This window comes from Trichosurus vulpecula, chromosome 6 (assembly GCF_011100635.1).
Source record: "Trichosurus vulpecula isolate mTriVul1 chromosome 6, mTriVul1.pri, whole genome shotgun sequence".
Taxonomy (NCBI): Eukaryota; Metazoa; Chordata; class Mammalia; order Diprotodontia; family Phalangeridae; genus Trichosurus; species Trichosurus vulpecula.
The window spans coordinates 113,628,566-113,644,109 of record NC_050578.1 but is presented as its reverse complement, the minus strand read 5'-3'; the positions used below and the strand labels follow the sequence as shown (position 1 = coordinate 113,644,109).

Genomic DNA, 15,544 nt, shown 5'->3' with positions numbered 1-15,544 from the left:
TGGCTACAGCAGTTCATGAAGACCTACTAAAGTGTGGAGGAGTCATAAGCATAAGTCTGTGTATAGATTATGTCCAAAGATGAATAACCTCCAAGGATGTTCCCTACGGTCTCTAGAATAAAATATAAGCTTATGGGCGTAATGTTTAAGGCAGTTTATCACTTCTCTCCATCTTACATTTCCAAGTCTAATTTCACCTTATTCTCCTTCCTAAATCCTACCTTCCAACTGAAGTGGACTACTTCCTATTCCCTGAACTTGGTATTCCATAGATTACTTCCCTTCATTTGCACAAGCCATTACCCAGATCTCAAAAGCACTCCCTTCAACTCTGCCCAGAATCCTTATCTTCTTTCAAGGCTCAGCTCAAGTAACTCCTTCAAGAAGCTTTCCCCCAGATCCATCCCCACTCCCCTAAGTTTTGAGTGAGGTCTACAGGTTATATCCCCTTTTCTTATAGTAGAACTGGGAACCCTAGCAGGACTGGGGGTGATTTCTTTTTGTCCTTATATCTCCAGTGCTTCTCACTATGCCTGCACGTTAGTAGGTACCTTAATATGTTTGCTGCATTAAATTATTTATTAAACAAAATCACAGATCTTTGATACACCAAAGAAGCAATACTTGGAAGCATAAAACTGTAATCATAGTATCATCATAACTCATCACCATAAATAGCAATGTTTTTTATGGGGAAACTTGGAATGATGGTACCTCATCTCCCTCCATGCAAATCTGGGAAGAGGAACTCCCTTTTCTGTCTTCCCTATTGAGCAGTTTGCATGGTGCCCACTCACGATGGTTCCTGTGTCCTGAAGCAGGACTTCAATTAGGGTAGGAGGAAGGGCTGGAAGGCAGGGTAATAGAGACACGCAAAGATGGCTTCTACCTGTATGTACAAAAATATTTATAGCTGCTCTTTTCGTGGTGGCAAAAAATTGGAAATTAAGGGGATGCCCCTCAACTGGGGAATGGCTGAACAAGTTGTGGTATATGAACGTAATGGAATACTATTGTGCTATAAGCAATGGGGAAGACATGGACTTCATAATAACTTGGAAAAACCTACATGATCTGATGCTGAGTGAGAGGAGCAGAATCAGGAGAATATCATATACAGCCACAGACACATTGATTCTGTGATGACTAACTTTGATAGACTTGGCAATCCTCAGCAATACAAGGCTCAAAGACATCTCCAAAGGACTCATGATGTTTTAGCAAGCTACATCCAGGGAAAGAAATGTGGAGTCTAAATGCAGATTGAGGCAAACTATTCGCTCTTTTTTTTTGGTTTTATTTCTTCTCTCTCATAATTCATTCCATTGGTCATAATTCTTCTTTACAACTTGACCATTGTGTAAGTAAGTTTAATGCAAAGGTCTGTGTAGAAGCTATATCAGACTGCATGCCCTCTTGGGGGGGAAGGGGGGAGGGGAGGGAAGGGAAGAAAATCTGAAAATCAAGAACATGTAAAACTAAGTGTTGTAAACTAAAAATAAAAAATCTAATTAAAAAAGGATGACTTCTAAGGTTGTCAGAGGATGAAGAATTTGGGTGGGGACTGTGGGGTAAAAACCAGAGATGGAGACCGAGGAAAGAGTAGGGAAATAAATGACTAGTGGGTCTTGGGATAGTGAAGAAGAGCAGAAGCTGGATGAAATTATTTATTCAGGAAGCATTTGGAAACAGAAGAACTAGGTTAAAATCCCAGTTCTTCCACTCATTGGTCTTGGGGAAGCACTTCAATTCTTTGGGCCCCTGTTTTCCTATCTGTAAAGGGAGAAGTTTGGACTACATGGCCTCTGAGCTTCCTTTCACCTTTACATCTATGCTCCTAGGAGTCAAAGCTTCAAGGGAGGAGTAAGTGAGAGGTAGCAGAAAGATCTATAACAATAAGGAGTACGGAAAGGGAGAACAGGGAAATTCCCAGGAACAGTAAGGAGGGAACTAGGATTTCTTGCGCAGCCACCTGGTTATTTCCAGAAAGGAGTGAACAGAAGTAGGGCATCCATAAATTGGAGCCAGCCAGTATTTCAGAAAATATGAATGTAAACTACCTTCCATTTTTCATGAAATGAGGATATTTTGACCAAAGGCCCAAACACCCTCATTTACCCAAACTGAGTTTAAGTACTTATTTAAAATTTAATTTAAAAAATAATTTTGATTCTCCAAATGCTACAGCTGCAAGACTTTGTTAGTCAGACCAGTGGTTCCAAGTGTTGAGAAAAGCAAAAAAATTTCATCCCAGAGTGAAATACAGGGCTAACAATGTTCCCTGGTCATGTATTTCATTTTAAAGCAGCCATAAGGAAAAATCAATGCCATATCTGAAATGGAGTTTTTGGGACAAGGAGCTGTTAGATAATGAAGACAAAGTTACTAGCCTATTACCAGATCCAGTATTAACACATTTTTAGACACAGAGAGCAATTATGATGGTAAAGAGTTTCCTATACTTCTCTTGGCCTTTAACCTTCAAACTGTTAGTAGATCTTCCATTCCCCTGTGAGTGTGGCCTAAGCGAGCCTTAATAAAACAACAATTGTGTGGGAAAACAGCTTACTACATTCTTAAAACACACACACACACACACACACACACACAAGCATGCACACAGAGGCAAGCCATTAATTGATCCAGCATGTTGGCAGTTTTAGAGAACCCTATTAGACAGGAACGAATAATACAATGGACTTGAGGTTGAATCAGAGGCTGATTTTAAGACTCCAGGCATGGGTACAAGCGAAGAAAGTCTTCTGCTTTGGTTATTAAAGACCTTTTTTTAAGTTATAAAGGGCTAGCTTTCTTCCTAACTACATAATCAGTGCCACCCCTTGCCCAAATGATTAAATATTACTGAATTATATTTGGCTTATGAAAAGTGCAAAAAAGTTGCAATGCTTTAATCATAAAGTTTATTGAGAGGCTTTAGAGTGGATAGAAGGCTAGAACTGGAGTTAGGAAGACCTAAGCCCAGGTCCTACCCTATGAATCAGAAATCTAGCCTGGAAGGTACCCCAAAAGCATCTAGAACAATCAGCTCTTTCTACAGATGAGAAAACTGAGGCCTACAGTGGTTAAGTGACTTGCCCAAGGTCACAAAGGTAATAAGCATTACAGGTGGGATTTGAAACCAGGTCTCTGATTCCCAAGACAGCACACTTTCCACCATGTCAAGCTCCAATTGACTGAGAAGTTACTAATCTTCCCAGTATCCAGTGTGCATCAGTGGAGCAAACTTGAATGCCTGAAGTTACCTGCACTGATAAAATCACATGTGCATATGAAAACAAACAAAAGTTATTAAAACATTCCTGAAGAGAAAGCAAGTCCTAGACCTAGAGTATCCTTCCCAACTGCCCTGCCCATTGCCAGTAAACAATCCTTTTCAAGAATGCATGCTAAATATTTTTAAGGTCTTGTAGACAACCAACCATTCTAAAACAAAGACCCTTTTCCCACTCATCCATCATTCATTATACCACAGAATAGTATGTAGGAAGGCTTGAAATTTCCCCTAAACTTACTAACCTGTTTGCTTTAAAGCCAACCACTTTCCTCAAGAAAAACAGCTGGTGTTAATTTCTGGCTGGAAAACTACAGCACATCTAACTAATAAGTGATCTTTTCCTTTTGATGCATATGGGCCCTTGGAATGGAAAACCTGTCCTTGCAGAAGGCATTTTCTGCCTGTTTTTTCTCTCCCCCACCTTTCCCCACACCCTTTACTCCTTCCAGATGACGGCATTCCACTTAATAAAACTCACTCTTTCAAATTAAAAAAGATCTTTTAAAAGACAATTTCATATTTTTTTAAAGGTGATTCCAAGGCTCACCATGTGGGGTAGCATCTGACAACCCTATTCCCACAATGTCTTTGGGGAATTATGTGTACACAACAAGGAGGCGGGGAGGAGATAGGGTGTCCTTCTATCTAAGGAATCACTTCGTGGACACACATAACAGGTGCTATTTTGGGCTCCTGGGGTCAGTCCACTAAAACCGAATACTTTGTCAAGCCTGGTTTGTTTTTTTGTTCCTGCAAATGGAAATATTCTCCATCTGCAAGTACACCTGCAAAAGGGAAGTATGCTACGTTACAGTATCCCCTGCTTTGCTTGCAACAATTAAGAAACACTTGCCTTTCCCAGCTTGCAATTAGCTCCTAACCAAACAGCTCACAAGCATGCTAAGCCCTCCATCTTCGGCCTGTATGACACAACATACAGAAACTGGCCATAACTTTATCCCTTGCAAACTTTCCTCACTTGCATCAGCTTGAGGCTGTTTACATTTATGTCTCCGTTATCAGTTTTCCTGCTGGACAGCTGAAAGGCAGCAGTTAAAAAAATTATTTTTATTTGCCACTTGCTCAAGCCCAGAAGGGAAGAAAACATTTAATCTTCCAGGAAGAAGTGAAACACAACCTGAAGGAACAAGTTCACCTTGGGTGCGCTGCAGGGAGAAACCCTAACCTCTAGATACCCGCACTATTGGCTCAGGTGTAGCTCTCTACCTGATGGCGCCCAGTGACAGCTATCCCAGCTATCAGAGCGATCAGTTCCAGGGCTGGCAATCCCCAGGGAGAACTGTCTCCTGTCCTGGCTCCTCCAGATCCAGGTCTTCTTACCCATAAAGTTTCCTCGATCTTTTCCATCCTTTCCTTACCACCATTTAGAACAAACTCTGGGTCTTTCCAAATCCAGCTCTCTATTCGTCCTACCACATCACCCATATGAAAATGACCTTTGTCTTAAAAAAAAAAAGCCGGCATCAAAACCCTGCAAACTTACAAGGCGCAGAGAACAGTCAGTAGCTTTCAGCACAGGATCTAGTTTCCAGATGGAAGCAGGCGCTAGCTTTTTCTTGGAGTCTCCATCCCCAGCGCCTCCTTCCCATCCCCACCCCCACCCCCTGCTTCCCCAGTGACCTCCTCCCAGGCCCCCGTTCGCTCACCTGGATGGGACATCGTGGTGGTCTCGTTGGTGTTGGTCCCCACATTGTAAATGACCACCGCGGAGGCGTTCTGCATGAAAGCATGCCGGATTTTGTCCTTGTCAGAGCAGTTACCCTTGGGGATGAGGGCTATCCAGTGCTTGACGTGGGCCGGGACGGCGAACTTGGTGTTGGGGTCGCAGGCCAGGCGCTCCTGGACGGAACTGGCCATGGCCACCCTCCCGTGGGCATCCAGCTTGGGCGAGTGCTCGCCGTAGCGGCCACACTCGCTCTTCTCGCTGCGCAGCTCCCCGGAGGCGCCCAGCGCCCCAGCCGCCGCCGCCGCCGCCGGCGACCCCGGCTCGATGTAGGTGATGTTCACGAACGCTGTGTACCATTCCTCCTTCTCAGCTACGGTAAAGTCCAGGCACAGCAAATGCACGAAACAAAAGGAAAGCAGCCATGTTGAGAGAGCCAGACTGCGGCACGCTTGGATGAGAGACATTGCCATCTTTCTCCTCCGCCGGGCGCCCCCCCCTCCACCCGGTCCCCGCCCCCCCGCGCCCTCCCCCCACCCCCGTCCTTGCAGTTGCCGTCTCCCACCCCCTGCCGGGCTCCTGCTGCTGCTGCGGCTGGTGCTGCTGCTCTGCCCGGTGTCGGTGCTCAGGCTTCTAGGACGCCCGGCTCCGGTGGCTCCGGGCCGATCGCTATGTCCTTAGCGGCCAGAGAGCGACTGTTTCATGCTCTTCGCCCAGGGCCCGGCGGGAGGGAGAGGAGGCGCCCGGGCGTCGCTGGGGAGTCGGGCTGGCCAATGGTCCGGCTCCCGCTCTGGGTGGCTTCTCCTCCACTCATAGGGTGGTAGGGGGAGGAGGAGAGTGCGAAGCGGCTCAGCACTTACTGCTCCAGCTCACTTGGGAGTCGCCTGCTCCTCACCAAGGGTGCTGCCGCTGCCCCGAGGAGGCTCCCGAAAGGGAAGCTGCAGCTTTGCGTGCCCTGCTGCTGCCGCCGCCGCCGCCGCCGGGCTCTCCAAGCTCCGCGCCGGGGTCCTTCCCCTCCTCACCACGGACGTGTACCGGGAGGAGAGGCTTGTCTGCACGTCTGGGGAAAGTAGCAGTCTGCGGGACTTTGGGGAAACGGAATCAGCAGAGGAGGAGGCTGAGCGTATATGTTTGTGTGTGTGTTTGCGTGTGTTGTGTGTATGTTTTCGTGTGTGTGTATAATGTGTGCGCCTGAGGAGGAGCTTAGTGTGATGTCAAAGCTTTGGGTTTAGGCTTAGCACGCCTTCCTCCGTCCTTCTCTCTTTCTCGACAGCAGCGACACCTGCTGGGTTAATTCAATTTTAAAAACATTGATTAAGCACCTACTGTGGGCCCGGCGTCTCAGCAACTCTTCAGCAATCTATAGCCTTAGTTCCCTGGGGCACCAGCAAGTACTTTGCAAAGGGTTTGAACTAGGCCGACAAAATAAAATGTGCCAGTCACACGAATTAAAGTATCGAAATACCTTAGCAACTTTAAAAGGCTACGCAAATAAGTTATTGTTCTATCTAGTCCAAAGCTTCTAGTTTGAATCCTGCGGTACTCTTTTTGCAGAAGGGGGAAGAGAAGCCTGAAATCGGAACAGAACTTTCCGAAGTTGTCGTGGAAGGAGCAGAACTGAGATATGAAGCAAGCCTGTTCCATGATCGTATGCTGACCTTGCAACCTCCCGTTTTGAAATCAGACCAGTTATATTTATTTTCCTATGGGCCACACTCTATTCTTTGTGTGCATATGAAAAGGAAACTGAATAAGACGTTTCCCCATTTTGTTTGTTTGTTCTTGTTCTCATAGCTTTCAGTGGCAGATTTCCACATCCAGGGGAGGGAAGTTTGTTATTCTTGTTTAGAGGGCATCAGTACAGTTATAGTTAGAGATTATAACAAGTCTATCAAGCGGCAGTCAGTTCCAGTATAGTTGCTCTAGATTTGTGTGAATCTGTGATATTGGATATACTTGGTCAAATAAAGGTTTCTGGTGATCCTTGTTCCCCCATCACTATTCACTATTCCTTTAGCTTTCAGCATCTCCTCAGTCTCTGAGAACCAAAAGCACCTGTGTCATACTGGGGGTGGGGGTGTTGTGGGTGTATGGAGAGGGGATGGGAAGGGGAATAAGGATTTATGTAGCTTCTGCTACGTGCCAAGCACTTTTACGAATATCATCTCATTTGTTTTTCAAAACAACCCTTCAAGGTAGGTGCTGCTATTATCTTCATTTTATCATTGGGTCAAACAGAAGTAAATTGACTCGCCCACAGTCACACAGATAGTCAATGTTCGAGGCAGGATTCAAACTCAAAGCTTCCTGACTCCAAACCCAGTGCTGCTCTATCTACTTCACCACCCATCTGCTCTCCTCCTTAAATTATCTGTAACTACTTATCCGTGAATAAATGTGTCCCCCTCAGTAGGTCTCCCGATTCCCCATATTAAGGACCTTCATTCAGATTCAGTCACCCACTGAAAATATGGTCTGTGGGGAATTACATAGAATTGTAGGCTATTGAGTTGGAAGATACCATAAAGATTATCTTGCTCATTAGTCTTTGCCCACATTTGGATCCCCAGTGCTTAGCACAATTCAGGGCAAATAATTTTTGTTGCTGGTCAGTTATGTCCAACTCATGACCCCAGTTGGGGTTTTCTTGGCAGAGATACTGGCGTGGTTTGCCATTTCACATTTGACAGATGAGGAAACAGGCAAACAGGGTTAAGTGACTTGCCCAGGTTCACTTGCCCAGGTCCAAGGTCAGATTTGAACACAGGTCTTTCCTGACTCCAGGCCCAATACTCCATTCACTGTGCTACCTAGCTGCCCAGTGCAAATAATAGGCAAATAAATAAATGTTCATTAATTTGATTTAATTTGCCCAACCTCTTCAGATTTTACATGGGGGAAAGTGAAGTCCAAAATGACTCATTGAATAGCAAAGCTGAGATTCAAACCCATTTCCTCTGACTCTAAATTCTATGCTCTTAGCATGATGCTACACATTTGTCTCTGTTGCACATCGTTCTTGTTTATTATCCATTTTAGACTATAAGCATTTTCTGGGCTATTTGGTCTACTATTTGGCTTAATACCTACAAGTGACTGCTGCTTGGCATCCTGGGGTTCAGGAAGCACTAGAAATTTAAGAGAGCCAGCATCACGCTGTACATGTTCAACAATTCATTCTCTAGAGGGGTGGGGAGCATACACATAAAACACTTTCAAGTTAAATATGCATCATTAGTATTTTCTCCATCACTTTAAACCTAGAAAATCAACAAAACAATAAATGAAGCCCTGATTTGTAGCATTTGCCAATTTCCAAGGTATAAATGCTTGCTGAAAATTTAACAATCATCCCTTGAGCTGGTTCAAGCTGATTTCAGCACAGCCCTGGAGAGAAAGCACTGATCCTGTAGTCTATAAGGCAAAGAAGAAACCAGAGGTTGATGTTACAGCCACTAGAAATCTAAGATGCTGCTTCCTTGCTGTTCCCCACCCTCTTTCTTGGGAATGTAGCACCACTGACTGGATTAGGAAAATGAATACATGAGATAGAGTGGGTAAAGAGAAAATGGGAAGGAATAGAGAAGAGAAAACTCAAAGATGACTTCCAAAAATTTGTGATAAAACCCACACCTTCAACAGTACCATAACCTATGTAGAATATACAGAATTATATGTACACTGGGTAAGGCAAGAGTCTAATCATTAGCACCTAGTTGATAGGCTGGTTCTATATCAAGCATGAATAAGGTGATAATATCTATTGAGTGGCAAAACACCGTGCTTTCTTTAGCATGGAAGTAACCATGCTAACATGCCCTTTGTTCCATTTTTATTCAACCATATTTAAGGGAATACAGGCTCTCCAGCCAGCTGACAGTAATAAAAGTAAGATATGGTTGCCTTGGAACACCCCTTACCCGGCAGGATTCAATTCCCCAAAGGGGAATATCATCCAGGCCTAGGTGGTTACAGGCTTAAATATGGCACAATGCTCATAAACAGAGGAAGTATGGGTCTGCTTTGATGCAATGGATAAGCTGCCAGCAGAAGGGAAGCTCCCTGAGGGGAGGGATTGTTGCATTTGTTGTTATTGTGCCCCCAGTACCTAGCACCATGTTTAATACACATTAAAAACTTAATAAATAGGTGTTGAATGAATCAATCTGTTATTTTCTACTGTCTTCCGGGGTGCTATCTCTGTAGTTTGCTTTTAAGTATTCACTTTGGGATTTTTAGTGTTTGAAATTGAAAAGAATTTCTAAACGTCTCTCTGCTTCAAGGTCTTTTAACCTCCTGATTGATCATGTACTTGCTAGTGCGATGGCTCCTTGGCACAGTAACTAGGTCTATATGACCTTGGCAAAACTTTTTTACTTACAAAGGATGAGAACCTTTCCGGAATATTACCAAGCAAGCAAATGATTTATAGGGGTTCCCCTTCTGTGTCATTCTTTTACCGGTATGGGGGAGGGGTATCTCTCAAATGGGCCTCCTGCTTTTGTGGTTGCATATCAGGCACAGAAAAGCTTTTCTAAAGTTGTAGATAAGATTAAAATGTTTCTACAAGCAAGTGTTTATAGGAATTCTAAAAGTGAAGGTTCTTGAATGGGAATGATGCTCACTTGGAATTATTGGTAAGCTTCCAAACCCCCTACAACTCAGGGTTGAGCTAAAAGTTTCTTTTGAGGATTCCAGAAAAAAACTTGTCTGCTGGTTATTTCCTGAACTTGGTGCTCCTTCTCCAAACTTAATGTCTTTGAACAGGTGGTCTCCTCCCTCCTAACTCATTCCTGGAATGCACATGCTTCTCATCTCTGCCACTTACAACCCCCAGCAGCTTCCTTTAAACTTATATGCCATCCTCTGTGTGAAGCTTTTCCTGATTACCTCTTTATCATACCCTCCTGTTCAATTTAGTGGGGGGAAAGGAAGTGGAGGCACTATTGTAGATGGCCTTCTCAAGGATTCTAGCCATAAAAGGGAGAAGAGCTAGAGGAAAATGGATAGCTGGGATGGGCCAATCAAGCATTTTTGTTTTTTCGTTTTTAAGAATAGGGGAGACATGGGCAAGTTTGTAGGCAGTAGAAAAACAACTAGTGGACAGAACCCACATTCTCTGATTCAAGAGCCAGGAAAAAGGGAGATATTGAAGATGACTGAGTTGGGATAATAGAAGGGACAACCTTTTGGAGCAGGTGGGGTGGAGTGGGATTACTTATACACAAACAAGGTTTGCCTTGGGCAAGGAGAAGAGCACATCTTCCTGTGAGAAAGGGGTGATAGTGGCAGAAGACATGTAAACGCTATAAGGTGGGGAGCAGGGGAGAACTCTTAGTGAATGTCTGTGATTTTTTAAATGAAAGATGAGGCAAAGTTCTCAGCTGAGAGGGTAGAAAAACAACAAGCTCCTTGATATTAGGGGTTGTACATAGCTCTTGTGCCAAAGGCATAAACATCACACAGATGTGGAGGAGGGAAATCCAGATTTTTCACTATCTACACACTTTTCTCATCTACTTACTCCTCTCTTGCCATTCCCTACATTAATGGGATTAGATTTTTTCTATTCCCAGATCCTTTTAAAAAATCTATTTTGCATTGAACTGGATATCACAATTCAACTAGTCTTAGTTCAACTATGAGTTAGCTGGACGATACTTCACAACACCTCCCTTCTTTGCACCTCAGTTTCCCAAATGAAGAAGATCATTTTCTAAGAAGGAATTGCCTAAAATATGACGAGGGTACAGAGAACTAATTTTTCTTCTTGTTGAAAGACCTGGGTTCAAATCTTATTTTTGCCATTTGTTTACTATATAAATGGAGCAAGTTATCCACCTTTCTGGTAATTAACTGTTTTGTCATATAATTTGATGTCTGAGTAACAAGTTCCCCAATCTTTTTTTCCCTAAGGGATATTTTTGAATTTTTGTTGTTTCATATTAATTTGGTTTTGTTTGTTGTTGTTCAGTGGTTTCAATCATGTCCAACTTTTCATAACCCCACTTGGGGTTTTCTTGGCAAAGATAGTAGAATGGTTTGCCATTTCCTTTTCCAGTTCATTTGACAGATGAGGAAACTGAGGCAAATGGGGTTAAGTGATTTGCCCAGGGTCACATGCTAGTAAGTGTCTGAGTTCAGATTTGAACAGAGGAAGATGAGTCTTTCTGATTCCGGGCCCAGCACTCTATCCCCTGTGCCACCTAGCTACCCACTAATTTGGTCACAATTGCATAATATAACTGACGTTTCTAGAGTGCTTTAGCATTTGCAAAATACTTACTATACATTTACTATCTTGTTTTAATCTCATGGCAATCCTGTGAGTTAGGTTCTGTATATACATAAAGGTGAGGAAACTGGACCTCAGAGAAGCTGCATTATAGTTGTACCGCTGGTAAGTGTCAGAGGAGGAATTTGAACCTAAGTCTTCCTGGCCAGCTCCATTATGCCAAGCTGCTTCTCTAATCCACCTTCATGTGCTTTTGGGTGTTTTTTAAATCCAATTTTATTTATCCCTTACATGATGCAATTTAATTTCTGGAGCCATTGTTGTGGGACATGTGCTGGTTTATTTTTTTTCCTCCAAGTGAATTTTCTTCAGGTTAGTTTAATGCATTTTTTATTCTGTCAAAATTGTTTTCTCCTTGTTCATTTCTTTGTCCTTTCCCTACCTAAGAGATTATTCTTTTTTGAGGCTCTTTGCCTGTTCTTACTCATTTCTCTTCTTGATTCATTTATTTAAGGGTGTTGTTTTTTAAAAACCTCTATCCATATGGGGGATATAGATAACCTGGCCTCTTGTCAGAATTCCTTAAATTTTCATTTATTTCACTAAATCAATTTTCATTAATTTCCTTAGCAAACTCATTTTTCTGGAGTCAAATAAATTAGCATTTATTAAATTGCTGTTGAGTCATTTTTTCACTCATGTCTGACTCATCATGACCCCATTTGGGGTTTTCTTGGCAAACATACTAGAGTGGTTTGCCATTTCCTTCTCCAGTTCACTTGACACATGAGGAAACTGAGGCAAATAGGTTTAAGCAACTTGCCTAAGATTACACAACTAGTGTCTGAGGCCAGATTTGAACCCAGGAAGATGAGTCTTCCTTACTCTAGGCCCAGCATTCTGTCCACTGTACCACTTACTTACTGCTATATATAAAGATTAACTTCAGGCAGACTTGTAGTCATTTGACTTATCTGCTCTTTAGGCAACTCTGGAAAACTAAGTTTGTGAGAAGATGCCACTTGCACTGGTAAAGGGAGTTGCCCCTCTAGGAGTTCCCTTTGCCAGTGAAACCACAGTTCTATCTCTCTCTCTCTCTCGTATCCTTTGTATCATAAGGATAATTTTATCATTCAAATAGTAGAAGAACTAATAAAGAGAAATTCTGTCCTGCATCTAAGATCATAGAACCATAGATTTAGAGATGGAAAAGACTTTAACAGTCACTTAGTCCAATTTACTAATTTTACTAAGAAGGACACTGAGGCCCAAGAGAATTAAATCATTTACCCAAAATTATAGAGGTACTAAATGGTATTGCTCACATTCAACTCTTAGTCCTAACTCCAAATCAAGTATTGCTCCTTGTTGCCTTCCCATAGTAGGGTTTGTTGTTGGAGTACCAAGGACAAGGACCTTGTTGGGGGCGGGGGGAGTGGGGGTGGGGGAAGATGACCTCTTCATCTCAGATTTTGTGAAAGAGAAGAAGAAACTAAGGTACAGTCTGACGTGCATTTGGGGAACAGATTCAGAAAATGAATGAGTTCAGAAAAAAAGATAAATAGAAAATAAAGGACTAAATTTCTAAATGAGAAGCCAGTCCAGGAAGGATGGGAAGTTCTCAGGAATCAGAGCCTGAAGGTTTAAGGAAAAATAATTCCATTTGGAGGGAAAAGAACCATTATGGATACACTGAGAATTCATCAGCTAATTTATAATTTTTTAAAAGACATATATGTACACAAGATGGCAGCAAGGACAGGTAATAGGGACAAATGTATGCAAAAACATGGCTCATCCAGTGAAATGAGTGTCAGGAGGCCTAAAGCTAAAGTAGGTATTAAAAAGCTACAATGAGAGAAAAAAGAGGCTCAAAATGATTGATTGATCAATTGAATGAAAAAGTACTAATTAAACACTTACTATGTACAAAGTACTATGCTAAGCTCTAGGAATATAAAGAGAAAAAAAGCAAGACAGCCCTTGCTCTCAAGGAGCTCACATTCTAATAGTGGGAGAAAAAAAATCCTGGGAGGATTCAGGAGCAAGTGAGGTGGAGTGTCCCAGGGGTCCTTGGGGTACAACATCGAAGCAGATGGCAGACATGGCGATGGGTAAAACTGCTGCTTGGGTACATAGGATGGTGAAAACCAAGGGATTATTTTGCTTCCATTTTGGCCAGAAAAGGACAGATATAAATGACTAGTATAGAGGTGAAATCCAATTTAAAAAGAGATAGGAAGAGTGTACTACCTGGCCTTACTGAGTTCCCATCACCAGACCCAGAGGAACTACATTCCAGGTTACTAAAAGAACTAGCAGATGTGATTGCTGAGCTAATGTCAATGATCTCTGGAAGATCATGAGGAATGAGAGGGATGTTACAGGACTGGGGGAGGGAAAATACCCCAATTTTCAAAGAAAGGTAGAGTGGAATTTGGAAAGTCAGTAAGCTTAACTTTCAGTCCTGGGAAAATCCTAGAACATAGCACTGAATAGAAGGTTAGTGAACATGTTAAAAAGTGATCAGGAATCAGAAAGAGATTGCTTGGCTACCAAGTTACTTGACTAGATCTGGGGAATGATGTGTGTAAAGTGGACCAAAATTTTAGCAAAGTATTGACAAAGTTTTTCATGCCATTCTTGAAAACAAAATGTCATGATAGAAGCGAGGTGATGATTTATTTGGGATTTGGAACTGGTTAAGTGACCAAGAGTAATCATTAATAGTGATATTATGGTTTGGAAGGAGAGATCTATTGGAATGTCTTAAAGATCTCTTCTTGGACCTGTGCTGTTTAACATTTTTATCAGTGATTTCTATAAAGTTATAAATAACATATTTATCAAATTTGCAGATAATACGAAACTTTGTTGTCATTCAGTCATGTCTGATTCTTGAGGACCCCATATTGGGTTTTCTTGGCAAAGACACTGGAATGGTTTGCCATTTCCCTCTCCAATAAATTAAGGTAAACAGAGGTTAAGTGACTTGCCCAGGGTCATATAGCTAGTGAGTATCTGAGGCTGGATTTGAATTCAGGTCTTCCTGGCTTCAGGCCCAGCACTCTATCTACTATGCCACCTAGCGGCCTCAATACAAACTAGGAAGAAAAAAATTCTACAGATTAGAATATTTGGTCCAATCTAACAAGGTTAAATTTAGAGAGGGCTATCACTTTATTTGTATAGATTACTGTCAAGTGAGGAAATTCCTTGTACAGTTCAGATTGGCACCTTCTCTTATAGAGTTGCCTAGAGCACTAAGAGGTCAAGTGACTTGCCCAGAGTCTTGTAGCCCATATGGTCAGAAGTAGGTCTTAAGTCCATGTGCCCTGGCTTTGAGGACATCTTTCTATCCACCACTCCATACTACCTTAAATGTAATAGGGATAAATAAAAAGTATAAAAAATGAGGATCAAAAATCAACTTCGTAAGTATAAAATGGAGGTGATGCATCTAAATGAGGTACATATGAAGATGGTCTACAAGCTTTTTATGGACTAAAAAGGTCAGTACATGACGACTGTATGATGTGTTGGACAACAAAAAAGTTAACTAAGCATTAGGTTGCAATAAATGAGTTAAAGTGTCTATGGAATAAAGAGGTGAGGGTCCTACTGTATTCTGCCTGGAAAAACAGTATTTGGAACACTGTGCAGTTCTCAGCATTACATTTTAGGAAGGACATTGATAACCTGGAAGTCCCTCCCGTCTCTGAGATTCTGTGGTTCTGTTGGAAGAGGTCCATCACCGTAAGTGGTCAGCAATTGTTCAGTGGTAAGAAGTGCCAAATCTTTTTGCTTTCTACTGCATCAAATAAAGCAGCCCACAGAAGTTTGGCAGTAGATATTAAACTATCTTTCATGCAAGGAAAAGTGACAATTACCGAACTCCTAGACTAACAGATTTGAGTCCTACAGGGCCATAGAGGGTAGTCCAAGAAACTAAAAGCTCAGTGGGATGAGCCAATGGTCCAGAGATAAAATGGTGAGTGGGAAATTATCAGTGATTGTGTTTGCCTGATATGTCTTCCTTGATGTGAAAAGGTACAACCAATCTAAATGCAAATATGAACTGAGGTTTTACTATTTTGCAAAACATGTATTATTTTCACCATAATCTTTCTTTTCATTCCTCAGTTGTTTGTCTCTCTGGTACATTCTGTTTGTTCATTTGTAAATTCTCATGTATATTTTCTATTTTGGAACATGAAATTCTTTCTGGATGTGTAGATTAATACTATGTAACGTAACATAACACAATTTGGCAAGTATATCTTAAGTACCTATTATGGGTGGAACACTGCACAAGGCACTGGGGAGATAC

General features: G+C 42.1%; 1 protein-coding gene across 2 annotated transcripts in view; it reads right to left on the bottom strand.

Annotated features, from left to right (window-relative positions):
* The window catches only part of RNF150 (ring finger protein 150), a 354,105-nt gene extending 348,653 nt beyond the window's left edge, over window positions 1–5,452 (bottom strand). For both annotated transcript variants that reach the window (XM_036763787.1, XM_036763788.1), the window contains exon 1: window positions 4,963–5,452. In XM_036763787.1, coding sequence (XP_036619682.1) covers window positions 4,963–5,452 — 490 coding nt within the window. The remainder of the gene's footprint in view (window positions 1–4,962) is intronic.
* Window positions 5,453–15,544: the final 10,092 nt, after the last annotated feature.